The sequence below is a fragment of the Pterocles gutturalis genome, unplaced genomic scaffold (assembly GCF_000699245.1).
Source record: "Pterocles gutturalis isolate BGI_N339 unplaced genomic scaffold, ASM69924v1 scaffold29356, whole genome shotgun sequence".
In the NCBI taxonomy this organism is placed as follows: Eukaryota; Metazoa; Chordata; class Aves; order Pterocliformes; family Pteroclidae; genus Pterocles; species Pterocles gutturalis.
The window spans coordinates 9,548-37,434 of NW_010101471.1; the positions used below are offsets into that span (position 1 = coordinate 9,548).

General features: G+C 37.1%; 1 protein-coding gene across 1 annotated transcript; it reads left to right on the plus strand.

Moving 5' to 3' along the window:
• ANLN (anillin, actin binding protein) lies at positions 1-27,879 on the plus strand. Its single transcript, XM_010083640.1, has 24 exons — positions 1-18; positions 5,137-5,290; positions 5,676-5,960; positions 6,393-6,739; positions 7,419-7,641; positions 8,595-8,788; positions 8,914-9,021; positions 9,501-9,621; positions 10,205-10,321; positions 10,881-11,107; positions 11,655-11,806; positions 12,101-12,248; positions 12,896-13,031; positions 13,345-13,527; positions 14,592-14,718; positions 15,507-15,555; positions 15,635-15,691; positions 17,154-17,192; positions 17,563-17,584; positions 18,561-18,673; positions 23,119-23,205; positions 24,715-24,822; positions 26,968-27,140; positions 27,544-27,879. The coding sequence occupies exons 1-24, from the start codon at positions 1-3 to the stop codon at positions 27,665-27,667; spliced, it is 3,312 nt and encodes a 1,103-aa protein (XP_010081942.1). The 3' UTR covers positions 27,668-27,879.
• The last annotated feature ends 8 nt before the right edge of the window (positions 27,880-27,887 follow it).

A 27,887-nucleotide genomic window follows, 5' to 3' on the forward strand; every position in this document is an offset into this window, starting at 1 on the left:
ATGGACCCGTTCACTGAGGTGAGGGCGCGGCGCGGGCCGACCCCTGAGTCGTGAGCTGGGGAGAGGGTGAGCTGTCAGTTGCGGGGGAGATGCTCCTTGTGGCTGTGTTGTTGGAGTGGAATAGTTTATCCCGGCCCGGGCTCTCGGCTGAGGCCTGTCAGCGCTCCCCGCCCCCCCCCCTTACGTTGTTCCAGGGGTTCGTGGGCTTGCAGAGAGCCTCTTTCTCTGCAAAGGGGAGACAGGTCCCCTTGCCATCTCTCTTTTGTCCCCTCCTCTTGCTCCTACCTCCAATGTTGCAGCCGCCCAAGTATTTGTGGGGCGTCAGGTCTCTTCCCGGGGGGGACAGAGGTTATTCATGCAAGGTTTGGGAAGGAGAGGAGCTTTGCTAAACCGGGCTGATGCTGACCGTGTTTCCTTGCGCTTTAGTGCTTGCCTTTCATGTGCGTCTGGCAGATAAGACTTTCGGCTGAAACAGAAGGGACGCAGGAAGCTAATGGAAGTGGTATTGACATGCCTTGTGCCTGCTATATCTAAAGGTCGAGTGTGAAGTTTGACCAAAGCAGCCACCATCTGATTAAAATGCTTTCCATTTGACTTTATTGCTGCTCGTCATTGGACATTCCACTTGCAGGCACAGTTTCTCTTTTTTTTTAAAAAGAGGAAATCAGTTGTTAGATGGGATATTTCTGTGTGTGCTTGAGTTTTACAGTGGCACAAATGTAACAAAATAAGTGGAATTGACCAGCTTGACTCTGTATGAAGGCTGGAGGTCACTTAAAGATGCTGTACGGTACTCTGATTTCATGTGTGACAGATGTAAAGCTGTGGAGCTGTCTTGTGACTGCTTTCAGAAATGTAATTAAAAATGGTCTTCAACTCACAGACTGCCTAAAAAACCCCCTAAACTAATTAAAAAAAAAAAATCTAAATCAAACCTGTTGGTGAAATACTCTCTTCTCCCCTTGAAAACAATCTGTATATGAAATTGACATACTTTAACTAAACTGAGTTCCCAAAAAAGGCAACTGCACAGATCTAATTTTAAAAAATGAGCATAAGGTATTGATCTGCACATATTTACTAAATGCATTATGCCAAGGCATATTTACCTTGCATCTAAAACCTCCTTCCTTAATTAGTAGTGAGTGACATGATCCAACTCGTCTTAAAGAAGCTTCAAGTCCAGGCTACTGAATCAAGTTTAAAATAGTTTTGCATGCTGGGAGATATTCCAACCTCAACACACCCTTCTTGTAGATAACTGATTTTGAATACCTATGACCAACTGTGAGGCCACTCCTTAGAGTAAACTTAATTCAAACCTTAGCTAATACTGTCGAGTGCCTAAAATGTTGCCTTATTAAGAATGTTTATGCTGTGGAGGACATTCCACTGTTGTGTAAAAATCTGACAAATATTAGTGTGTTAATATTGAATTTTAATAACTTTTCTCAAAAAAGTTTTCTGAAAAGGAAGCTGTTTGCTACCTACTATGAACAGAACTATTTCAGTTCTTTTTTTTTCTTTTTAATATAACCTTTCCTTAGCTTAACTATTTTCAGTTAATCTTTGTCTACAAATTACCATGCTCTGCTACTTGCAGAGAACTGGCAAGGCATTTTAAGTGTTGATTATGTAAAAGAGTGTAATTTGAGCTCCAATCTGCCAAAGCATGCTGTTAATTCAGTGTTTGATGATCACTTTACAGTAGCAAATTTTGTTCTGCTCTCACTGAATTTAAGCTGAAATAAATCTTGCTGTAAGATTCAGTTTTATGCTTTCAAATCAGACAGTTCTGAAATAATGTTTCTTTTGATCAATTTTGCAAGCAAAAACTAATAACCTTCTGAATTTCAACCAAGTTATGAATACAGAACTCACTAAGGAAATCATAGAATCATTAAGGTTGGAAAAGACCTCGGGGATCATCAAGTCCAACTGTCAACCCACAACACCTAACTCACTAAACCATGTCCCTAAGCACCACATCTACACGTTTCTTGAACACCTCCAGGGATGGTGACTCCACCACTTCCCTGGGCAGCCTGTTCCAATGCCTGGTCACTCTTTCAGTAAAGAAATTTTTTCTAATATCCAGCCTAAACCTCCCCTGGTGCAACTTGAGGCTGTTTCCTCTTGTCCTGTCACTTGTTGCTTTAGAGAAGAGGCCAGCACCCACCTCACTACACCCTCCTTTCAGGCAGTTGTAGAGAGTGATGAGGTCTCCTCTCAGCCTCCTCTTCTCCAGACTAAACACCCCCAGCTCCCTCAGCTGCTCCTCTTCAGACCTGTGCTCCAGACCCTTCCCCAGCCTCATTGCCCTTCTCTGGACCTGCTCCAGCACCTCAATGTCCTTCTTGTGGTGAGGGGCCCAAAACTGAACACAGTATTCAAGGTGCAGCCTCACCAGTGCAGTGGACACTTTTTTAGGACCACAATGAACATACTACTTGTGACTTTCAGTTTATAGCTGATTGTATAATTTGTCTTTCTTGTACAAAAGACTGTTTGTTACTACAGAATGTGGGAAACAGCCTAGGTTACTTTGTACTTTGAAGTACTTATTAATATTCATAGAGCAAAGTATGGTATCCTGGCATGGAGGATGACCAAAGAGAAATATGTAATGTAATTGCTCAGGGAAAAATTTGCATATGTGAAGTTTGCAGTTAACTGTTCTTTCAATGTCATGGATAAATTTGCTTGCTTTACTGCATTCTCCTAGTAAAGCAAGGTAGTTAGAACAAATTCTTGTAATCACGTACAGTCCTGACTATTCTCTAACACTGCTAAATATGTACCTTAAACCATACTTTTTTTAAAAAACAAAATTGTCCATCAAACTTTAAAGTGAGAAGGCCTTTTCTGATTTTTAAGTGCTTTCGCAGCACAAACCATGATCCTCTAACTGCAACTTAGTTCTCGGATTCCGACATGTAATTACATAGGTATGGCCTACTCTGAAACTTTGGCTGTCATCAGAACACTTGGATAATGTAGTTGTAGCAAATACCCTGCTGATGAACTTGAAAAGTAAGTCTGAAGTTCTGGTGACTGGCTTACTCATCGTGTGTAATAGCAGAGTTTGAATTACGGCAGTTGCATGGAAAACTTGAGATACAAAAAGCCAATAGGAGCTGGAGTTCAACCACAGAGGCGTGCATTCTTGGGAAGTGACATCCTATTTGTAATAACTGAAACTCCATCTTACTGCATTAACAAAACAGAAAGGAATGGCACTGCATTTGAATAGAACTGTAGAAATACTGTTGTGAAAGATATACTCAACTTCATGCAAGAAGAACAGTTAATTTATGTTGCTTTTAAGATTTTATTTGTGTATTACTTGCACTTTGTTGCTCTGCCTTTTGGGGGTTGAAATAAGGAAACTTGACTTGTGGACACAACTAGCACCGAACTTGCATTGAAAACACTCCTGGCATTTCATGTGTCCCTTTGTGGGTTTTTTTTGTTGTGGTTTTTTTGGTTTTTTGGGTTTTTTTTCTCCCTTCAAAATCCTACTCTTCTATGGAAGTCAGAGAAGCTGACTTTTGCTTTCACAAAAAAACTGTTGAAATTGACATTCCATTTGTCTTGTGTTGCCCTACAATGGAATGTTGTTTAAGACTTCAGCCTTAGACAGTTAAAAATGTGAAATGTGTATTTAATTGCTGTGCAACAGGACAGATAATGCCTGGCACAGTTCTCACAATAATTTATGTGCCACCAAACAAGTGCAGTTTATATGCTTCCCTTTCAAGGCCATTAGTTCAATCACACAATTTCTTGCCTCAAAGTGCTGTAAAACCTAGATCAAAGGAGTAATTTAGTATTCTTATAGATGTGAGAAAACTGAGTAATAATGACCTATGAATGCAGTATTAAAAAAAACCCCACAACCTCTTTAAAATTTGGATGCTATAAGGAATAATTATCTGCTAGTGTGGAACATTTTTTAAAGCAGCCATTTTGAATGGAATATGATCATATTACTCAAATTTCCAATCGATAGGACATGAAAGAGAATGTTGTTAGCTTAACTGGTATCTCTTTATATGTTCTTCTGTAACAGATATATTGTGATAAATAGCCTGTTTATTAAGACAACTAGTTATAGCATCAGTCTATTCTTAAAACTGAAGTTTGAGGAACAGAAATTCGCCTTCTAGTTTAGAAGGTGTAATAGCAACAATTTTTTTTTAATATTATCAGCCATGCATTTAATTTGTTGAATTTTTTTTTATGACCACTTGGCGCTCACTTCAATGTGTATTTTGTTAGAAGGTTAGTGCCAATAAGGTGACTTGACCATATGCTTTAGCAATGAATGTATCAAAAAAAACCTACTATCAAGACTTCACCGTCAGCAAAGAGAGCAATTTCTTTCAAACATCTCTGACTACTTCAGGCTCTATAGAAGTATCTCTTCTTTTTATGATTTTGCCATTGCTTGCATCTCTTAAGCCTGGTTTCCTTTGAAAGACAAGCTAATTGGAGACATTAGTCTATTTAATGACCAGAACTTTGGAACCTGCTGGCTAGCTTCACCTCCTCTTAATAAAAGAGTAGGTGTCCCAAGCTTAACTGCTGCTACAGTTTTTGTGAAATTCTGTGCCTAGGTGAAAAGACCCAAACCATTGACTCTGTAACGAAAATGCTGCAGCTTGTTATCTGTCTGGTAGGCCAAAGAACTTGAGATAACCTGCAAACATGTCCTGACCAGCCAGCTAGCAAGGAAGGTAGCTTAGAATGTGCTACAGTGTGAGCTACCTTTTGTCTAGCAGGTACTGGCTGAAAATGGGAGAAGCTGTGGGTATTGCAATGGTGAAATCAAAGTCTGGGATCAGGGGTTATCACAGTGAGAAAAAGGAGGTAGATAGAAAACATATTTTCTTAATTCTTCTTTCGGGAGGAGATAGCCAGTCAGAAAAAAAGGGTTTTGACTATTTCTATTGTGTTACATTACAGTAGTTCAGTTAGCAACATCTGAGAGCTGCATTTGTCTTAATGTAGCCTTCACTGTAAATTTCTGGTATTATGGATGCTATATAAAATTCAAATATTTTTAATTTGAGCTATTACTGGTTAACACACTTATTGCAATGTATAGTAATGTGTAATTTATTGACTACTCAGAAACTCCTTGAACGAACCCGTGCCAGGCGAGAGAACCTGCAGAAGAAAATGGCTGAGCGGCCCAAGATGGGAGTGAGACCCACAATGCAGACCAAGAGGGTCAGAGAGCCTTTGTTAGAAACTGGTAACCAGGCTCCTGTTCCTGGCGAAGAAGGTATTTTGCAACAAGTTTAATATAGATTGTCTTTTGGTGTAAGTCTCATCTCCTTTCTTCCTAAGGGCAAAGGAAATCCCTTAGAGTTTATCTTAAACTAAACAGTGATGGATGGAGTTACCTGACCCCTAGGACTGATTATGGCTAATATTTAGATTAACCTGAGAGCAGATGCTCTAAATTATTACTAAGCTATTTAAAAATAATTGTATAATGCCAAAGTTAGTGCCTTGTGCTTGGTAGAATTTTGGAAGAGCAGTTTTTTGGAAGGTGTATCAGAGTATTCATAAACTGTAACTTTATTTACATTATAGTTTTGTACTGTCTCTGAAAATATTTTTGACTGTTTGAATACTAATTTGCTTGAATACTCTGACCTGTACAGGGAAACCTGGTACAAAGCCATCACCATCAAAGAGGCTCTGCCCTAACAATATAGAGACTGAAGCTTCCAGTTCAGAGAACATACAGCCAGTTTCTTCAAGTTCCACAAGCCATCGTTCTCCTGAGATGCCTTCAGAGTTGCACGTAACTGCTTCTAACAGGGCTTCGTTGGCTCAGCTTCCTGAGAAGGGAAAAACAAACACGAAGTCAGAAACTCCTGCAGCCCTTTCAGTCAAAACACGTATGCAGAAATTGGCAGAACAGCGACGCTGCTGGGATAGTGAGGGTATGTTTCACTTGCTAAGCAGTATTGGTGTTTTTTAGTGTTTGCACTGATGATGATGTTTACTACCAGAAGACAATTTTGTGTTTGTGAATGCTAATGTTTTCATCAAGAATTCTTAGGCAGCACTGGAGAGGGCCTAAAAGAATGAAACAGTTGACTATTGCTTAATTTTATACATGTTTCCTACTAGTGTGATGCCTTGCTCATCACAACAGTGATATAAAATTAGTAAACTGCTTGGTTAAAAATGTGTTGGCTTTGCAGTGAGCTTTAATTTAACTTGATTAGTCTCAATGCCTTCAGAGCTAGTAGCTTGATTCTGTTGATGGCAAGAACATCTATTGATAAACTCAACATATAGCAAAATGCAAAAGATGCAAATATATCTCAATGTATTTTATTAGCAAAATAAATGTGTTTTATTTTTTCCAGATCCCTCCGAATGTGTAACTCTGTCTCCCCTCCAGTCAAAAGCTCTGTCTGTTTCTCCACCTAAGCAGGCATCTAATGCCCTGGCAAGCGATACCCCTATTGGGAGAAGAGGCCGTTTAGCTAACCTTGCTGCTACAATTGGTTCCTGGGAAGATGACCTAAGTCATCCATCTGCAAAGCAAAACAATGCACAAGAACAGCCTGGCACTACTTGTTTATCCAAATTGTCCACTACAAGTGGAGCATCTGCTAGAATCAATAGTAGCAGTGTAAAGCAGGAAGCCGCATCCTGTTCTCAAAGGCTTGTTGAGGCTTCTATTAATAAACCAGCAAACTCAAAGGTAGCGGTGAGTGTCTGATTTAGTTGCTGATTAAAAATTGATTTGAGTATTGGGGGGGGAAAGATGTTAACTCATAACTGTTTAATTTGAATTTAAAGATTTGATGCCAGCAATTTTAGTCTGTTTACAACTTTTGCTTTATTGCAATCCCACATGCCTTTTTTTAACAGCAGACCTGAAACAGCTTAGAATCCCTTTAACTGAGGCTTAAAGATGAGCATACTTATACGTCTTGTAAAAGTCAATGTCAAAGTAATTGATTGCTGCTCTTTTGACCATAAGAAAGGGGCCTATTGCAGAGATTGGGTTTCACTCTAACTTCATATAGTTGATGGACTTAAATTGTAAATATTATTGCTATATGAAAATTCAATCAGAATGCTGAAATTAGTAGATACCTATTGTTCAATTTATGCCATTTATGAAATAACAATAACTTATTTAGGGAAACATGCAAAAATACCTAAAGCAGCTGGTAAAAGCACCTGGAATCCAATGCTGAAAAAAATTGAAATATTGTATAAAAAAATCTACAAAAAGCTTAACACGTGTTCCCAGCTTTTTCTGTTGATGGAATAGGTGTGTTATGTTACCATATGCTATGCAGAATGTTTTCATTCTTTTTCTCCTTGAGACAATAAGAACTCAGTCTTATCTTAATGTTATTCCTTTTTCCCTTGTTAAGGATCCAAACAATTTTTTAACACAGTCCTCAAGTGTCACTGTTCCCTGTTCTAAAGAACCTGAAGTACGACAACCACCAACAGAGAATCCCTGCAGCCCTCAGAAAACTGAAAAGTGTACACAAGCAGCAAAATCAACTTTGCCTCAACCAGTTCAGTCCAAAGAAGAGCCAGTCAAAGGAACACATGTGCAACTTGAACCTAAGGGTAAACCCACAACACCAGGTAAGCTGTTTTTTGGCTTTAATAAATGTTCATTCAAATTAGGCTTATGTGTCTTGTGTTGAAAACTACATATTAGTTAAGAATTTATCATAACATTGGATAATGCCTGTTTCCTGCTGTAACTTGAGTCAAGTCCTGAAGAGTTCTGTGATAATTATCATAAATTATATAGCTTCCATATTTTGCAAGGATATTTTCCTGGATATGGTTTTAATAACTCTTGAGATAAAAATCAATGCAACTTTTATCTCTATGTGAAAATGTATCCTGCTAACATCAATTAATTGAGACTATTCAAAGCTTCTTTGAAATTATTGGATACTATGTAGATCCAATCTGTAGAAGGTAAAGAGTCTGCATCTGCTACAAGAAATCGAAGCTAAATGCCACATTAACACTCTAACTTTGCATGGTGTCTTTCTTTTTAGTGGTAGCACTGATGCTGAAACAAGTGATTATCCCCAGTTTTAAATTTAACTGCTTGTTGGGTCAGAAACTTGGACTCACAGCTTGAACTCTTTGAAATGAAGGCCAGTAGAGCAAGTGTGTGTCTCTACATATGCTGACAATAAAAGACAAGCTCAATAAATTGGGGTGGATTTCAAACAGTGTATCCACCTTATGTACTAGAATGCTCATTTACATGAAGGATGCAAGTGAGGCTGGTTGTAGAGGAAACGCTGAAAAAGCAAACCAGTTTAAACTGGTTTATCCCATGTGGACTTTAGTAAGAGAAGGACATCTATTTGCTCTGATCTGCTGCTTTATTGCCTTGAGTGTTCTTACTGTGATTTGCACATCATGTTTAGTTTGTATGAAGTATAATGCAGTAAGAGCTGTAAAAGAGAAAGCTTCATTGCTTCATTGAGAACTTTCAACAGGATGCAAAAGTGCAGTGATTTCTTTCTGTGTTTTTGAGAGTTTCTTTCAAGGGAAAACAATTGTTCTTGTAGGGGGATCAGGAATTAAGCCCTTCCTGGAACGCTTTGGGGAACGCTGTCAAGAGCGTAGCGCACGGAGTCCTGCTACGAATACTTCAGGGTGCAGAACACCCATTATTACCCCAAATACAAGGACAATCCAGGAAAGGCTTCTCAAACAAAATGAAAATTCCTCTACTGCCAGTTTAGCGCTTCAACTTAAGCAGGTATGACTTGCTACATTCACAGCTTGCTTATAAGCTTGGGGAGGATTCTTCTCTGCACCTACCTGAGGAATTTGGAATGTTTTGGCATCTTAAAGCTTTTCCCCCATTCCCCTCTATTTGCTTAGGAACGTGAACGAGAACTTGCATGCCTTCGTGGCCGGTTTGATAGGGGCAATCTGTGGAGTGCAGAGAAAAGTGAAAGTTCGAAGAGAAAACTTCCAGAAGCTAAAATGGTAATGTATTACCTCCATGCATCAAAAAATGCATCTGAATTGCTTTAACATGTTCTGAGCACAAGGACAGATGTGCAAGTGTTAATAAAAGATTAAAACCTATGCTTTGTGAATGCCTAGGCAGTGCAAGACCACTTGTCAAGTGGTTTGTGCGATTATCAAAAAATTATTAGATTTTTCCCTCCTGCAGAATCAGTTAAGGAGATGAGTGATACTGCTTTGAGCCAATTGATTTATTTATTTTTTTTATGATGTTGTGTGTGGTTTTATATTCTATAACTTTAAAACCAAAAGAAAGCTCCTCACAGAAATACTCAATTTAGTACTTCAGCTGAATTTCTTATGTAAATAAATAGGATCTTTTTGATACTGGGTAAGCAACCTTTTTTTCCTAGCAGATGTTAATATGTTTTTCTGGAAGTTTTTTCAGTCACTTTGAACATTACCCCCTGAACAAGCTATGTTTCAATTTTTGTCAGGAAAGCCAATCTCAGGCTAGTCCAAAACTTCCTCCCAGTTCAGATGTCACTGCTTTTGGATCAGCAGAAGACACACCAGGGGGCGACAGGCCAGCAAAGTCTCCCAGTGTGGAGACTTCAGGTAAGATTTGTCAGTAACTTCCCTTGTCAGTATCCCTTTTGATATTAATTCTTATAGTAAGGGATGTGAAAAGAATTCTGAGATGCTCATGATATCCTTTTTGATGCTTACTGAACGGAAGAGCCTCTACTTCTCTGTGAAAAAAGAGTGAACTTACTTAACACTTACAGACATTACAGGCAAACAGGCTATCAAATGTCCTTCTTAAAAAAACCAAAACAAAACAGGATAATATCCTGCTCTTTGGTTTTGGGCGTGGTGGTTGGTTTGTTTGTTTTTTAAATTTTCCCTTTTTGTTCTTGAGTTGCTGCAATCTACTATGGTTTCAGAATTTTTTTTTTCTTGGGCAATCAGTTTTCTGATTATAAGATAGAAGTGTAGCTGTACAGGTTGTGGAGGGTATGTATTCTGATGCTTTTTTTTTTGACAGCAAGCTAACAGGAATACTTAATCTAGTGGGCTTTTTGAAAGCTGTCAGCTATATTATCAAACTTCCAAAATTCAATAACTAAAAACAAACAAACAAAAAATTCAAAGTATAGAAATAATCTTCAGTGACTTCTTTTTTTTATAAACTATTTAGATGCTCCTAAATGTGAAGAGACTGATAAACCCAGTCCTCTGAAGACCCCTAAGCCAAAGAGCCCTGTAAAAGCAACATCTGTCTCAAAACTTGAACAACTTGCTGAGAAACCAAAAGGTTTGTATTGAGTAGATGTACATTAATGCACTCAGTTATCTGTTGCCAGTTGTCCAGCAGAGTGTTAATATCCTTCAAGTCTGAACAATGAATTCACCATACATCTGCTGACACTTGTGTGTTTTGTAATGAGGTCTAGATAAAACAAATAGGGAAACCTCTTTTATCATAACCCTTCTTTCTTCACATTCAAGTCGTCAAGGAGTGTTAAAACACTTAATAAAAGTTTATTGGGAAAGAACAAATGACTGCTCTACTATGGGACTTTCAGTGAAGATTCAGACTTGTTTGAGCTAAAATGTTGAAGCTTGTTGAACAAGTGCATCTTTTTATTCCCTCTCTGTATCAATTACACAGTCTATGTGATAATAGTATATTAAAATAAGAATGGAAGTATACTTTAGGGTTCTAAATGCCTGACTATAATAAGTGCTTTTTAATCAAGGCTGCTTGAAAAGCGAAAATGGTTAGCTTATCTGTTAGCATCTTTCTGCTCATTTAATGAGAATGAAGAGTTTAGTCTTCATGCTACTAATATTTTTAAAACTTCACCTTTCAGAGGAAGTATATGAAATTGAAATGAGTGTGGATGATGAAATGAATAGCTCAAAGGTGATAAATGAAATTTTTGAAATTCTTGAAGAGGATGGTCCGGACATAGAAAAGCTGAAGAAAGAAATGAGCATGAGCTTGGAAGGTGAAAGTGATGAGGATGAGCAGGAAGAGTCACTGAATATTTCATCGATGTCTCTGTTAACCCCTCTTGTGGAATCTGTTGGTCCAGAGGTGAGAGTTCTTAAGAGATGGAGGGGCTTGTTTATCGCACAGAGATGTACAATTTGCTTGTGAAAAGCGATGTTTTTTGTTGTATTGTGATGCCTGAGCAAATAGAGAAGTTACAAATGTTGTTTTGCTAATGAAAACATAATGAGGTAAAGTTATTTTCCTCTAAAAATGGCATAGCATATTGAATGCTCTGCTAAACAAGTGGTTTATCTTCTGCTAAATCAAGCTGGACTATATATATCTATTATTTGTGCTGGACTTCCAGTGGTATATATGCATTCAATGCAGCGGTTACTGATGAAAATCTGAAGAGAAGTCACTATGTAACTGTACTATTTTGGAAACTAAGGGTTGATGAAATATTGAGTTCAATGATCTGCTGGTGTCTTTAAGTAAATTAGCTTGGACATACTTGTAAAATGTCTGTTAAATAGTATCAAGCAGCCTTCAAATTTACTGTTTATATGCAAAAGAAGGACAGGTGAGAGAAAACAGATAATGATTAATGTGGACAAACATCTGTAATATAACCTTTTCTTCTTCGCAGGCCTTTGTTTCTCCTTGTAAGTCAACTGGTGAAGGTAGCAGTATCAGTGATGTAAGTTTGAAGTCTGAAAAATTCCAAAGGACTAAAGTGCCCAGGGCAGAATCCGGAGACAGTATTGGCTCTATGTCAGAAGATCGCAGCCTTCCATATAGGTAATAAACACAAAACAACCCACACCTGATTCTATAAGTGTGCAAATTAAGACACTGGCTTTTTTAACTTTTCTAATGAAGCATACTGGTTAAACTACAAATGAAGCTCTTTTCCAAGATGTCAGCCTTTATCAAAGATCGTCTTTGTGTGGATTGAACTTAAAATGAGCTACTAGAATGCTTTTTAAAGCCATTTAGGCAAGTTGGAAAATACCAATACCTGATACATGTGTATGTGTATAAAAAAAAGTTTGGTACACCTGTGAAACATTTAACAATTTCTTCTTTTGAAAGTGTTGATGCCTATAGATCTCAAAGATTTAAAGAAACTGATCGTCCTTCAATAAAGCAAATCATTGTTCGCAAAGAAGAAGTTAGTTCCAAACTAGAAATGAAAAAGAATGGTCCATCTGATCCAGTCAATATCAAAAAGAAAATGCAGGTATTTAATATACTTAAAATACTTTTTCTAATTTACTCTTTCCTCACTTAATGTCTTGGACATTCACAGGGGAAATTAACATACTGCTTAGAACTGCAAAATTAGGTTGTTTAGCATAAATATCTAACAGTAGGGAATGATACTGCGTAATTTGAACAGTTAATGCATCTCTTGGAAGGATCATGCTACAGAGTAAGTCTGGAGAGAACAAGCTATTGTTTTGAGAAGGGGACTGGGTATCTGTTTCTTATTACTGCCTTTGAATTAGGCAGGATTTATAACTACATACTTTCTATAGGCAATATTTGTATCTTTACTGCTGCCTCATTCACCTAAACTGATGAATTTCTGGTTAACTGCTGCTTCCCCTGGTGAAGGGAAGACTAGACTGGATATGGAGTGTACAAACATTGCAGTCATTGACTGCACACCATATTTAAATTACCTCTCAAGTGGAAAAAAAAACCAAACAACTTGTGCTGCAATATTTTTTTGCAAAAGTAACTGTAAATTGCAAGATATTTTTAGTTTGCTGTCTAAACGGTCTAATTTTTCTGAAGCATAGCCCCAAAAATGCTAATCTCAAGACATTTCCTTGTTTGAAATTTCTTTTCTTGCTCATTATTTTTACTACCGGTTTACTCTAGGAGCTGAATAATGAGATCAATATGCAGCAGACAGTGATTCATCAAGCCAGTCAAGCTCTGAACTGCTGTTTTGATGAGGAACATGGCAAAGGGTCACAAGAAGAAGCAGAGGCAGAGAGACTTCTTCTCCTTGCAAGTACGTTTTCAAACTCAAGTTAAAATCTTTGTCGTGAACACTTTACCAGAGTAAATCAATTCCTTCCAAAGTGTTTGTTATGCTACCTTGTAGCTGCTTATTTATTGTTCTCCATCTGTAAAACAGGAGAGGATAATATCTGTTCTGTCTCAGCTTCTTCTATAGACAAGAAGACATTTTGGTATCTTGCTTATCGTTAATATTCAATGGAAGACTATTAACATTTCTGTTGCATTTTACATACTTAGGGCGAAAAAAAGATTGTTCAGTACTATTTTTCTCTATTACAATTATAATTAACTTCTCTATGCAGCTGAGAAGAGAACTGCTTTATTGGAAGAATTGAATAAACTGAAGAGTGAGGGACCTAATAGTAAAAGAAATAAAGCTCCTTCTACATCCACTGAATTTGCTCCATCCAGAGGATCTGTTTCCATTTCAGAAATGCGTCTACCTCTAAAAGCAGACTTTGTATGCGGTACAGTTCAAAAGCCAGGTAAAACTAGCAATTGAAAGCTTTATCCCTTTACTTCCCCCATGATCCCTACATATGTTTCCAGTTCGTTCTCTTTTGACTTGGTGTTTCTTGGAGCTCTGGTGGCAATGGAAACTTAGCGATTACATTTAATTGATCTGATTTTTGGCTAAGTTTTTCAGTATTTCCCATGGTTGTTGTAGTTGCATCCTCTTCTGGCCTGTAAGGTTCAATAAACTTATCAGTACTTTCCCAGTCAGTTTTAAATCTGTGTTCTGCTGTAACCTGTTGGGGAGGAAGTAGGATTTTGTATCCCAGGTTGTCTTCTCTCTTGCTGATTGGATTTTTTTTTAATTGATGCAAGTCTTGTACTAAATACCATTACATAAATTCTGATCTCTGGGCTGTTGTGAAATGCTCATTAAGCCTCTATTTTTTTCAGTCCTTCTGTTAACATCTCAAAATACTTAATTTACAAAGAGAAGTCTTCCGTTATTTTGTCATATTTAAGTCATTAAAGCATTAAAATATGGATTTGTTTCTTCTTTTGTTCCAGAAGAATATCTGGCAATATCTCTCTGTAGGTTTAGAGGCTTATCCTGGAACACAGGATATAGTATGTGGTCATATAAAGAATCTGCCAGCCCACAATTACGAGTACTATTTTATATAATGCCACAGAATGTGATTGTAGCTAGACAAGTTCCTACTTCGTGCCTCACTAAGACTTGAGGACAAATGGTTTTGCACAAAGTCTTGTTTAATATTGCTTGTAAAACTTCTACAAATGAATTCATATGTAACCTTTCTTGTTTAACTATCCTATGAAATGTGAAGTGTGTTTTTTATATCTTCAAATAAGACCACAACCATGAAAGTAAATGTAAACATCTGACCTAATTTACCATCCTCACCCCGCTCCTGACATGTTCTTGCTGCATGAGACAATTCATCTCTGTTATAGGAAAGCCTCAATAGTTACAAAAATTTACAAAAGAAATGTGTTTAATGGTAATGCAGCACTTGAGGGTTTCTAGATACTTGGACACCTCTGGCTGACAAAACCATCTGGTATGTATTTACAGAAGCAGCAAATTACTACTATGTAATAATACTGAGATCTGGAGCAGAAAACATTGTTGCCACTCCATTAGCAAGTGCTGCCAGCTCCTTGTCTGGAGATGCTCTTACTTTTACAACAACATTTACTATGTAAGTATAAAGAAACTGGTTTGGAACTCATTTCAACTCTGGTGGAGCATGCATAAAAATGTTTAAAAACTTCATATAAGGATGTCTTATTCTGCAAACAAATACGGTGAGATCTTGTGGTATGGGTATTTGCTGCTCCAAGAAGTAGCTGGAGTGCACTTCTCTCAAAAGAGCAATCTAGACTTATTCTGCCATCCATCAGCTAAGTTATCTCTTGCTTTTTATACTTTTGTTCTCTCCTGGAACACCTGCAATGACAGATGGATTGCTCTGCCTGAGATGATGTGTGTTTTCTCTTTTGCAGCAGCTAAGATTTTGTGTAACTATCTGTTTTTTTTCTATCTGGGAAAAATAGTGTTCTTGGAACTAAAACTTCAACTCTCATGTTAGCTGAAAAGGTGGTGTGAGTTCAAATGGCTGTTTGTTAACAGAAGTCTTCCAAAACAAATAAGCAAACTCCCTTTCTGAAGTCTAACCCAACTAGAATTTTCACTTAAAGCTATTTACTCAAAAAACGCAATCTCTGTTTCTAGAAGTGTGTGCCAGCAGTGGACTGAAGGGTGCAATCTGAGAAATGGTAGATGCACTCTATCTGCCCATTGTCCTCTCTCCCCTTTTGTTCTTTGAGTTCTGGAAAGTATCTTGAAATAGAACCTAGCTGCTCCCTGGACAGTTTTAAGGAGCGGAAGGAGGGAATAAGTAAAGAGTAACTTTAAAAAAACAACAACAGAAAAACCACTTTTTGCTTCAGTCTGCGTTTAATTTATTTCCCCCCTTCTTTCTTTTAGGCACGACGTGTCAAATGACTTTGAAATAATTATAGAAGTTTACAGTTTGGTATGTATCAGTTCTTGTCAAGAGGATGTATAAGGGAGAATGATGTGTTGTACTTTATTAATACCTTCTTGCCTTACAGGTGCAGAGAAAAGAAGTTACAAGCACCGATAAAAGGAAAAAGGCAAATAAATCTAAGGTAAGTGAAGCATGAAAACCACTGTTGTATTTCAACAGAAGGTACACTAGGAAGCCTGCAGTGTTCAGGGAGAACTGACTAATAGTCTTAGACAATCTGTTGCTTGTTTTTACTCTTCTTTGTTCTTTCTTGGAACATCTGCAATGACAGATGGATTATGGAGTCCTGCAACTATTCGTAGATTAGACCTGCAGCACTTGGTTGAGTCTGAAATATATTGGAGGGGAAGGAGAACAAGTCTTAGTAGTTCTGCAAAATGCTGTGCTTTGTACACTTTTTTTTAGGTGTGGTGCCTCTGATAGTGATGTAGTGTCCTTATTCTCCACTTTACTTAAACTACACCAGTCAATATGCTCTTCCCTGCAGTTTGATTTGTCTTAAAGGCTCTATTTATCAACTGCAGCACTTTTCTTTCTTCCTGGTGTTAAGTAAAAGCACTAGATGCTTATTTTTTAAAGCAAATTTTGTTTCAATAACTCCTTGGACATAAAATTTCAGCTTGGATAGGGTGCACGTTTGAAGTGTCTGTGCTTTAGTAACGCTTTGACCCCAAACAAGCAAGTGGCTTTCTGGAGGTGGTGAATTCTGTTGGAAAACAGAAATAGGAAATTTCTTTAATCTTTACTTTCATTTGTCACAGTGAAAGCATGCTTCCACCTATCCCCCAGTAAAACCAGTTTGAAGTCCAGGGTTTATTTCTCTCCGATGCTGTAGTTTAGAGGAATCTTTACTTTAAAACTGAATGTTTTTTGTGGCACTGTAGGTAAGTTGCTGATGTGGGGTTATAGGTTTGCTGGTGGCATCCTGTATCTGCTTTTTGACAAGCTTCTTACACTTGCCTTTCAGCTTCAAGAATAGATGAGTACATAATTCCAGTTCATGTTTAATATACAGTCTCACTTAAATGTTGAGATTTTTCACCTGAAAATATAGATAATCATAGAATCATTAAGGTTGGAAAAGACCTCAAGGATCATCAAGTCCAACTGTCAACCCACACCACCTAACTCACTAAACCATGTCCCTAAACACCACATCTACGCATTTCTTGAACACCTCCAGAGACAGTGACTCCACCACTTCCCTGGGCAGCCTGCTCAACAGTAGCACATTGAACATATCTGTATTTGTATTAACTCTTATCTTTAACAAGCAAATGTAACTTTGAAGCCCTGTTAAAGGAAAAAAGGTCTGCTAAGATGGCTTTTTCAAATGCATGCTGTCCATCCCAAGCTAATGCATACTTAAACTTCTCTGCAGTAAATATTTCTTTGATATGTATCACTCCTTCCACTGAAATACATTACACTGAATAAAAAAAAGACTTGCTCATTACAACAACTAATATCCATTAAAAATTTATTTAGAAAAGCCTTCAGTAGTTTCACTGTCTAATTTTCATGCTAAATGTGATGGACAAATTCAGTAGCAAATACATTTATCTTCTTATATTCTTTTGTAGGTTATTACTCCAAAGAGATTATTAACATCTATTACCTCTGTAAGTATGAATGTAATATTGTAACAAGATCTGGTTATGACCACTTCCAAAGGCCATATTCTCATGCTGAATAGGGCTGTGTCCATAGTAGGCTCTTTGTGTTCCTTATTTGAAACTCTTATAAACTGTCCAGCTTTCTGCCAAAGTCTTCAGCCATCTGCTCAAGAAATAGGTAACAGCTCTAAATATTTGGTGCTGGAAATATGCATTTACTGCACATGTTTTTGGACTTTCTTTCTGAGTTGTGTGTGTTTGCTTGGGTTTTTTTTAAAGTACTTCTGTTCTAGTTTCTTTCTAACCTAGCTTAGTCTTCTGTAGGAATTGTCAGAAATTATTTTTCCATTAAGATTTTATTTCTCTCTCTTTTTAGAAAAGCACTCTTCTTACTCCAGGTAAGTAAAAGATAAACATTATATACCAGGATAATAATCTACACTTCCTGTATAAAGCCGTATATAAATAAATAATACTTGTAACATTATAATTTTGGAGTAATAAACACAGAATTATGTCAGTTTGCCAGCCCAGAAACCAGCCTTGTGTTTATATCTGAGTTACTGTTATGTTTAATGGAAGATCTCTTCACAAAATGAAAATTAGTATCTGGTATGAGATACGTGTGGTTTACAATCTTTTCCTGAAAATGCGAACTCAGATGAATTTTAAGATTTTAAACTAGAGTTTAATGTGAACAAAGTAATACAGAGCGGACTCGAAAATATGAACAGATCCTGAAGTGTTGCTTGTGTTTATATATTTCTGACTCTAGGCAGAGAAGAACAGCATCTCTGAGTGCTTTTCTAACTACATAAAAATGTGTTATACACTTGTCTGGATACAGTATGAGATACTTGAGCTAGCTTTAGTACAAATTGCAGTAAAAAGGACCTCATGAACTAACTCAGCAATGTCTACCATGCTACTGCAACTAGTCAGATTCCTGTGCCTGAGCTATAGCACTTGTTTATACGGCTAAAAATGCAAAGAGGAATATAGGCATAGAAATTCTGTATGTAGCGTGTCACTTGAGAAGAGGTTAAGAGATTTGAAAGTGAAGTTCCTACTGCAGGGCATGTGTGCTTTACAGTGTGCCTTAGAGTCTTCTCTGTCCTCCTGAGACTCTTAAAATGCTTTGTCTCCTTTGTGAATGTTTCAAAACTTTTTTTCTGAAACAAAAGATCTATTGAGGAGGAATGGTGTGCACCAAGTTCCTGTCTGAATGTGCTGCTGGGCTGCATTACAAAGAGTGATTCTCCTGGAGTACTGAGTAGATCATGCATACAGTAGTACAAATAAACCCTTTTTAAGCCTTGCAGCATCCTGATTGTGTCTTGTGTTATGACTTGGCTTCAACTTTTTTCTCCACAGCTATGGCCAGTCCAGGTGGCCCTAATTCTGTGCGTACTACTAATTTCATCCTTGTTGGATCCCACAAGCTGTCACTGTCTTCTGTAGGAAATGCCAAATTTGCATTGGAGAAGGTAATGGAAATTATTGATTACTAATCCGAAGGTAATTGCATACTACTAGAAAAACAAATGAGTCTGGGTTTACTGTTTTCAGGCAAAATTACCATCCTAGAAAGGAAACATATAGGTTTATGTATGTTATTTTATAAAAGTTATGTACAGTTGTTACTCATTTAATTTCACATGACTGAAATGTAATTTTGAGATACAACAGAAAAAGACTTACATTATTATGCTAGGTGTTCATTCTTCTCTGTAGCTCAATGTAAGGTATTGTTATACAAAGATAATTAAGGCCTTAGGTTACTGATTTGCTTTCACTGACAAAAAATTGATGTATGCAGTTGTCATCTCTGCACATGGTCTTCATATTGTTTGTTGCCCTTACAGTCTTGCAGTTATCACTAAATAAGATATTTAGTGTGTTTTAATAATAATGAAGTATTTGAAACTTTCTGCATTTAGTTGGCTTAAAAATTACCATTTAAATATAGTTAGGAGTATGAGTTTCCTTTCCTATTTCAGTTAAATTTGAAGAAGCAAACCATGTTAATTTTTTGAAAGAGAGCTATTATCAAGTTTTATCCTATTAGTTCCTTGTCAAAACAGAATATGTTTATTGGTTCTTACCATTAGGAATTTAAAAAAATACATTCTTAACATTCATTGTAATTTTAAACCTTTTAATATCTTATACCTAAAACATATTTTAATAGGTGTTTATACCAGCAGCTATCCTAAGAGAACTTAATCTGTAGTAACTTTTGAATTAATTTATGGTAGTACTGAGCCACAGCTTTATCTATCTAAACAGCAATGTAAGAATAATGATTTTTGGCTAAATAAGTCTTATTGCAATGATAGTAGTATAGCAATTATAGCTTCTGAAGAATTAGTTGTATTTGTGTACAAGGTTAAAACTAAACTATCGTAATAATCCCAACTTGCTTTTTAGAAGTTTTACTTTTTGTGGATAGAAGCAGACTCCTTTACTGAAACAGTTGGCACAACTTAGGAGTTGAATTGCACTGCTGTTACTGACTATGTGAACTTCAGAAGTACTGGCTTTGGTTCTTCAGCATAAGTGTTCCTCTTAATCAGAGCTATGTGTAGAAATCTTATTTTCTGTATGGCTTGGTTACTGGAAATCCTTCGTTCTTGGAGTTACGGGAATCAGCTTTTACATTATACTTGTCAAATTGGGTATGACCATTTTTAGTTTACTCTTTAGGACAGGACCCTGAACTGGGCTAGTAAACTGTAGCACAAGCAGAAGGCTCAAATAGAATTCCAGGGAAGCCATCACTTGGTTAAATTTTTCCAGCTGCAAGCTTCAACAGTAACAAATAAGTATTCCCGTTTTTGTCAGATAAATTAACCAAAAAAAGTTATCACATCTGTAAAGCTCCAGTTTTCATTTGGCCTGTGGCTCTACCAAACAGCTGCTTTTTAACTTGCTCTGTGCACTTCTAATAGGGAACCAACTGCTGCCACAGTGGATTTTTTGAGTTCCATTCCTCCTTTTTACATGCACTGCTAAAATTCAGGGTAGAAAGGATGACAATGTACTCATGTATAACTGTCTCAATTTAAAAAAAAAAACCTTAATTTTACACTAATCACATGGAGCATGTTTCTTTTTTCCCTAGATAAATTTTGGAAGAGAGGAAAAAGAACTGTTGGGCTATATGTTCCAGGACAAGGCTGCTAGGATCCTTTAGTTTATTACTTAAAATAACTTCCTAGTGCACGTTGCTCATGTCTGTCTGTCCTTTTTGCAGTATTTAGTTTTTTAATTCTAAGAAAATGCTTATAAAGATTTATTAACTAAACATAAGATGTTAGGAGCCTTTAAGACTTGCAGAATTCTACTCCCTGATTTTTACAGTAATAAGCATGCTGCTGGAACTCAAACCTATGAATGCCAGCTAAGGTTTTTCCTTAACTAGCATGTGTCACTTGTCTTCCTAGATCACTCAAGGAGGGTTTTTCTTATTTCAAAACAAATCCATGTGTCTCTTAAAGATTGCTAGTCAGGAAATTTGAGCCAACTTCTTTATGAACTGCACAGAACATAGAATCTGCTGGTAGAGGACCAGGGAAAAATGTTGGTTTAACTCAACTTGTTGCAACTGAAGAAAATTAAAATCACTCAGGATCTAAATCTCTTGGTTTTATTCTATTGAGACCTTGTTCTGTCAAGACCTGTCACAACCTATCAAGACCTTTGGGTTTTGTTAAGCAAAAAGCAGTCATAACTAAAATTTTGAAAGTACTAAACACATCAAAATGGGAGGTTCTTATTTGTACATAAATGTGCAATTAAAATATTATGCTTTGCTGTTACACTTTTGGCTTTAGGATTTATGTAAATTGATATGCTTAGAAGAAACAATTGTTCTTTAACATCTATTTGGTTAATAGTTAACTCAGATACCTCAGAAGAAAGTAATTTAGATAACTTTTGTTTTCTCTCTGAATTAAGCAGGTGATAATTTTAGTGCCTATCATCTCATATTTGTAATCAAAAGTCTGCTAAGAAACCAATTTTTTGCAAATTCTTGAGAGTTATCTTGAGTGTCTTTACAGATAATCTTCTGTGACAGCGAGCCAACTTCTTGTGGTAGATATCTGAATGACCACACCAGAATGCAAGCTAGCCTTGTCATGGGCTTTATTTTTCTCTTCATCTAGCTCGATATTCAACAAATTGCTTTCTTTCCACCTCCAACCTACTTGCCTTTGAAAGGGATATATTGTTGACTAGAATGTAGTTATGGGTACAGGAGGGTGTTTTGGGAACTGCTTTGGTAATTAGCGATGGTGGCGTAGCCTCTGCATAACTGGTATGTTCAGTTTGTTCTACAGCCTTTGTACTTGACTGTCACAGCTCTTCGCTGGTAAGCTTTGTAATCCACAAAGCAGATTATTCTGTTCTGGCATAAATTAGAAAGGAATGTAAAAACCGCAAACATGAAGTGGGGAATTGGCCAAACTTCCTTGAGGCCCTCATTCAGAAATGGATTTTACTGTGGTTTGGGAGGATATAAGCCAGCGTTCACCGGTGCAGTATACATAGTTGTGTCTGCTAAAAATCCAGGACTGATGCAATTTATTTCTACTATGTGCAAACATTCTATTATTTTTGATTCTCAAATGGTCATGCAGACTCTTACCTGGTGGTCAAAATTTTGCTGTACTATACTGTAGGGCCAAGTACATGAGCAAAGCATACATGCTTGGTTGAGGAGATCTAACATGTAAAATCATTTGATCACCTGCTTGTGCACACGTGTATCATGTCTGGGAGGAACCTGCAGTATGCCTGCAACTCAAAGGTGACCAATTTCTAACCATAACATCTATTTTAGTGTTCTGCAGGGTTCACTGAGGCCTACAGATGTACACTTTTAACTGCTGAGGGTCACTGTTGTTCATCTTAACTACTGACAATTTAATTCTGTTTGATCAATATTGATTCCATGGCTCTAAAAGCTACTTCATTGTTGTGTACACATGCCTATTCCCAGGCACATGGTTCTTTCTTTGCATTTGAACAGCACCATCAACCTTTCTGTTTTTTATAGTAAGACAAGGTGCTGATGTTTCTGATTTTTTTTTTCAAGATTCTTACAATATTGCTTATTCAGATTAGCAGCTAAATATGATGTGTAGAAAGCCCTGCAAATAATCATTTGCTTGTTGAATTGGTAATTTGTTTCTTAGCTTCCCTATAGACAAGAAGAAGGGATGCAGTAGTGGCAGGAGCACTCAATGTAAAGGGGAGCCGTATGTGGAGGTATAGGAGGAAGTCCCAATGCAGTTCTCATTTCATTTTCCTCAGAACTCTTGAGTATTGAATAACCATTCAACCAACTTCCTGTGCAGTAGTTAACGTGGGGTTTTTTCAGTGGTAGAAGATATATGGCTTGCATCCTCTTTTGTTAGAAATTACTTCACTCAAGGTGTAGAAGACCTGTGTTCCGGTTGAGGACTGCTGCTTTCATTACTTTTTCCCCTTCTAGGTGTTTTATCTAAATATTTGTCTGAGTAGGCACTACTACATCAATATCTGCCAAAAATGCTTATGGCATCCAAGTGCCTATCTGGTTTAAGCCCACTTTGATATTTTCCAGCCAGCTTAATGTCAAACTGAGGCAAAAGCTTGCAGGATGTGGAGTGGTGCCTTGTGGTGTTTTTAGCCATGCTTGGAGTGGCTGTTTTTCTAGATAGAAGCATGGCATATGTCCAGAGTAAACTAATAAGTCTTGAAAAGCTTCTAAATGTACTTGAAATAAAAAGTTGTTATTACTGTCTTGCTTGAGACTCGCTGCTTCTTTCTGGCTGAAGATCCTAAGAACAAGGCAGTGCTAACACCCTGGTGCAGGTGGCTTTCTTGAACTGCTAGAGTTGAGAGGTGTCCAAATTAAATGACTAATTTTTTAAAATTTTTGCAGGTTTCCTTTTTGTCTCCTTTGGAAGGTCATATATATCTGAAGTTAAAATGCCAAGTTGACTCTTCTGTGGAGGAAAAAGGGTTCTTGGTAAGGTATTAATTTCAAATTCTTTCCTTGGAAATTACAGATCCTGTTAAATGTAGTCACTTTTTTAACTTCACACGTGTATTTGTAGTGATTGTGAATCTTAAAACTGGCTTTTTTCACCCTCTCTGAACCAGACCTCAAAACTTTCCTAGTTTTTCTTCTAAACGTGCCTAAATTAAAGCTACCTTTTAGTAGTTTGTATGTCTTTTTCTTCTAAACACTTGTCATTTGTTACTCTAAGCTTCAGTTAACCATCTCTTGCTATAATCTGTGATGTGAGATGAGATTCTAATTTATCTGCCAGAAACTTTTACAGGACATCTTGGATTTTTTTTGTCTAGTAAAACCAAATTCTCCCTAGAAAAAGATTTTATTTTTTTTCCTCCACTGTGTTCAGACGACTTACATGAGAAACATCTTGAGTAGTTTTATCTCTAAAGCTGGACTTAGAAAATGCAGCTGATACTTGGGCCTGTTGAGATTGTGTCCAGCAGGTGGCAGTGAATGTGCTGGGAAAATACTTCAGCAAAACATTAACATTTGCTGTTATTTTGTTGTTTTCAGAAATCAGAATGTCTTTAGACTCTTTTCTAGTAGTTATTTTTGTCTCCTTTCCCTTTACTCAACTGAAGTCGACCAGATTTCTTTAGATGCAAACATTTCACATGCTTGTGGGATCTGCTATCCCATGGTTTTGTGTACTTATTTAAGAAAGTCCTTGTTTATTTCTACTATAAAAATGTGTAAAACCTGAAGAATGGTGTACATGTGTATTAAATTTTTTCAGAGTAAGGGTTTGGAAACTCCCTACACCATTAAAAATTCTAATCTGAATTATGAAGAATGAAAAACTCAACACCCAAAAATTAATTGGGGAAGAAAGTGCTGTACTAGTTCAAGGGAGATAAGGAATAAAAGTCAGATACTAAACTTTCCATTCCAGTAGTAAGGAAATAGGGCTTGAAACTGACATAATCCTGCATCCAGTAAAATAACTGCCAACACAAACATTTAAAAATCAATTTCTAATTTCGTTTAAACTGACTGGACCCCTGATTGTGGCCTGTAGAATAGCCAAACACTTTGTAATCCTGAATTGTAAATCAAAGATGACTTAAATGCCTACTCATAATAAATTATGTTGTACTAATACATGTTTTGTGAACCATTCATCCTGTATCTGCTATAAGTAACCTTCCGTTATCTTAAAATAATGGGAATGCTTACACTTCAATGTGAAAATCTATTCATTTGAAGTAGCAGTGATAGGTGCATTTTGAACAAAAGGCTGCAAACTTGAGAATGAGAGCATAAGCCCATTTTCTATGCTATGTGGAAAACAAAGATACTGTACTAATAGAGGTCTCTCCCAGTATACATATATATTTTTTTTTTCCTTCTCTTATGTTTACTCCTGTTAAGAGTTGTATCATTCTGGTAAAAAAGTACTTGAGTACAGACCAAGCTCAAAGTATAATGTTACCCCATTTTAAAAAAATTTTTTTTAAGACTATGTTTGAAGATGTTAGTGGATTTGGAGCATGGCATAGGCGCTGGTGTGTGCTGTCTGGAAACTGTATCTCTTACTGGACATACCCGGATGATGAAAAACGAAAGGTAATGTTTTATGAAGTTCATGTCTAAAGTTCTGTGGTACTTTCCACAACTAGCTGTTCATTTTTAATAACAGCAATGTTAAGGCTTAAAATAGGTAAGTATATTCAAAGTACAAGATTCAAGATCATAAAGTTTTCTTGGGGAATGGAAGGGACTTGTCTTCATAAATTTGACCTAAACCAGGGCAAACTTAGAAACTGACCACTTCATCTAGTGGGAAAGGGGGAGGAAGATCCATATTTAATTTCCCCTTTAGTCTTAAGGCTGTCCCTTGCGCTTGTCAAATAATTAATTATTTAATTGAAATTGATCAGACTTGTACGGCTTAATAAGCAGACTATCTAGTTGCCTCAAGTTTTAGACAAAATTATGACTCTACACTTAATATGGTAAAGAATTAGCGTGGCCAATCCTATATTGCAGAAGCATAGCTGTAATTATGGGCTATCTTTTTTTTGCAGCCACTGTTTTCCTGTGGTTCTACATTATAGCTGAAACTGGTCCTTTTTAAATTGTTCTCACGGAAACCTAAGTTATTGTCTGCCTAATGAGACAAATCAGGGGTTCATCTGTCACAGAGGTGAACCTCCGTCTTGTCTCCTTAGCCTGTTCTTGCAGAGTGTACTGAAATATTTCCAGGTCCTTTTTAAAGGCTGCTTTTAAGAGGGTTTTTCTGACTCACTTAAGCAATTTACCATTAGATACTTGTTTGTTTGTTGGCAAAATACTTTCTTTCCCAAACTCTGTAGCAAACTCTGGTCCTTTTGGTTCTTCTTTGCCAATCCAGATGTCTGAGTTTAGTTTCTTCTCTGCTAACAGAGGAAGACCATATGCTGATAGTTGACACTGCCAAAATGTATCAGCGTACTTTCTTTCCCTGCCAGAAGAGAGGGAAAAATCTCTGCCTACTGTAATAGAAGATAGGCAAAAAAAAATTGAGTTAAGCAAGAAAGATTCCTATTCTGCTTTTATCTGGAAAAAAAACAGCTTTGGTTTGTTTTCCAGTTTCTGTTCTTGAAAATCTTCTAGACTTGTTTCACTACCATTTTGGGAAATGGTCAGATATAGTCTTTTGATAAACTATAATCTACACTTTGGTTTATTTTCCAGTTTCTGTTCTTGAAAATCTAGACTTGTTTCACTACCATTTTGGGAAATGGTCAGATATAGTCTTTTGATAAACTATAATCTACAGCAATATCAAACTGTGTCATTATTAAATGCCTCCCCTTACCCCTACTGTATCTGTTCTATCATGCAGAGATAGATGTAGCTCAGAAATATCAGTATTGGGCAATTATTGCTTTAAATCATGGAACATTTTTTAAAATACACGTCACATAGCTGTGCATATATCACAAACATGCAAACTGTTTCTTAAATGCCTTGAAATGGAGCTATCCTACTTTTTCCTGTAACTTAGGTTATTTAAACTATCTATGGAATAGTATAGTGAATGTGCTCAGTAAACTCTTCTCCAAGCTAAGAGCAGCTTGTGATGTTTCCCTGACACGGGGTATTTTGTAGGTGTAAAGAATTGGAGCCAAGGTCTGTAACTAACTTGAGGCATGCAGCTGAGCCTCTGTCTCTAGTCAGCAGAAAGAGATAACTGCCTCAAAACTTGAAATGCTCTTTGAAGGGGTCTTGCTGTTGACTACAGAGGGAGCTAAAGCAGCTGGACTCGGGGCTCAGGTGCTTTGGTTACATGTTTGAACATGAATCCCTATGCTTACAGGCTTTGACAAGAATGATGCAAGCATCCCTGAAGTGCTTGTTTTCTGTAGGCTTTGGCAGGGTTTACTCTATCAGTTTGGATCTTATTATGAAGCTTTCTTGAATTTGAGGGTTAAAGCTTTTTTTTAAGGAAAAAATAAAAAGGGGAATATATCTTTCTAGGACCTAAGCCTTTAAGGGATGGATTTGCTAGCTGTATTGTACATGGCTGAGTAGGGCATGTTCCATTGTCTGTATTACCTTGCTTCAGCTATGGTTCTTAAACATAAAAAGTGGAATCTCTCTCTTTATATGGTGTAGTTGATCTGGGGAGGTGGTTTACTTAATATGGGAAAAATTGTCAAAGCGTATCTTGTTCAGAATTACTCTTGATTGCAGTATTCTTGACTGGTGAACTAACTTCACTTTCAGCATCCTTTGGGCAGGATAAACTTGGCTAACTGCACGAATCATCAGATTGAACCTGCCAACAGGGAGTTCTGTGCCCGTCCCAACACTTTTGAACTAACAACTGTCCGTCCTCAGAGGGAAGATGACAGAGAGACTCTTGTCAGCCAATGCAGAGACACGCTCTGTGTTACAAAGTGAGTGGATAAAATCATGAAGATTGTGGGAGGTTATGGGATGTGTGTAGGAGGGGTGTTTTGCCTCAAGTGATAGTTTTAATAACATAGGAACTTGACAACTTTGACACTCCATTACAAAGCTCATTTAAATGCTAAGACTTTGGGATGACGCTTGAGCTGTTTTGATAACTTTTAGTCTTAATTTGTCTTGCTGTCCAGTTTCAGTCTTCTGAGAACGAACTCCACTTTTCCAGAAGTGGAAATGCCAGGTAGCTAGCTTGGTAGCAGGCTTGTGGAATATTCGATTTTGGTTTTCCCCTGCTATTGGAGCTTCCATGGATGATCAGCTTGACATTTTTCAGCGTAACTAAGTAGAGGTGGAAAAAAGCTTTTTAAATCCATGGAGTTCTTTGCTTTTCAGGAACTGGCTGTCTGCTGATACTAAAGAAGAGCGTAACCTCTGGATGCAAAAGCTCAACCAAGTTCTTGTTGACCTTCGCATGTGGCAGCCTGATGCCTGCTACAAACCTATTGTAAAGCTTTAAACTCTGGAAAGGAAATATGAAGAAAATATGTATGCAAATCCTCACATAAACTACGCAAAAAAGAACTTAAATGAGAATGTGGGAAGTCCTCTGTGTCACGCTTTAAATTTGAGAGAGTATGTAACATTATACAGGACTGTTATGCAGTATTTTTATTTCACTTTAAGAACTTTAAAACTTTTTACTTCCTAGCTTTTGAGTCTGGTAGGAAGGAATTAGG

What these genes read in the sequence shown, in the direction of transcription:
- ANLN (XM_010083640.1), top strand. An exon ending in TTTACAACAACATTTACTAT is followed by an intron (nt 14,719 to 15,506) that starts GTAAGTATAAAG and finishes TCTTTCTTTTAG; the next exon opens with GCACGACGTGTCAAATGACT. An exon ending in TGGAGGAAAAAGGGTTCTTG is followed by an intron (nt 23,206 to 24,714) that starts GTAAGGTATTAA and finishes ATTTTTTTTAAG; the next exon opens with ACTATGTTTGAAGATGTTAG.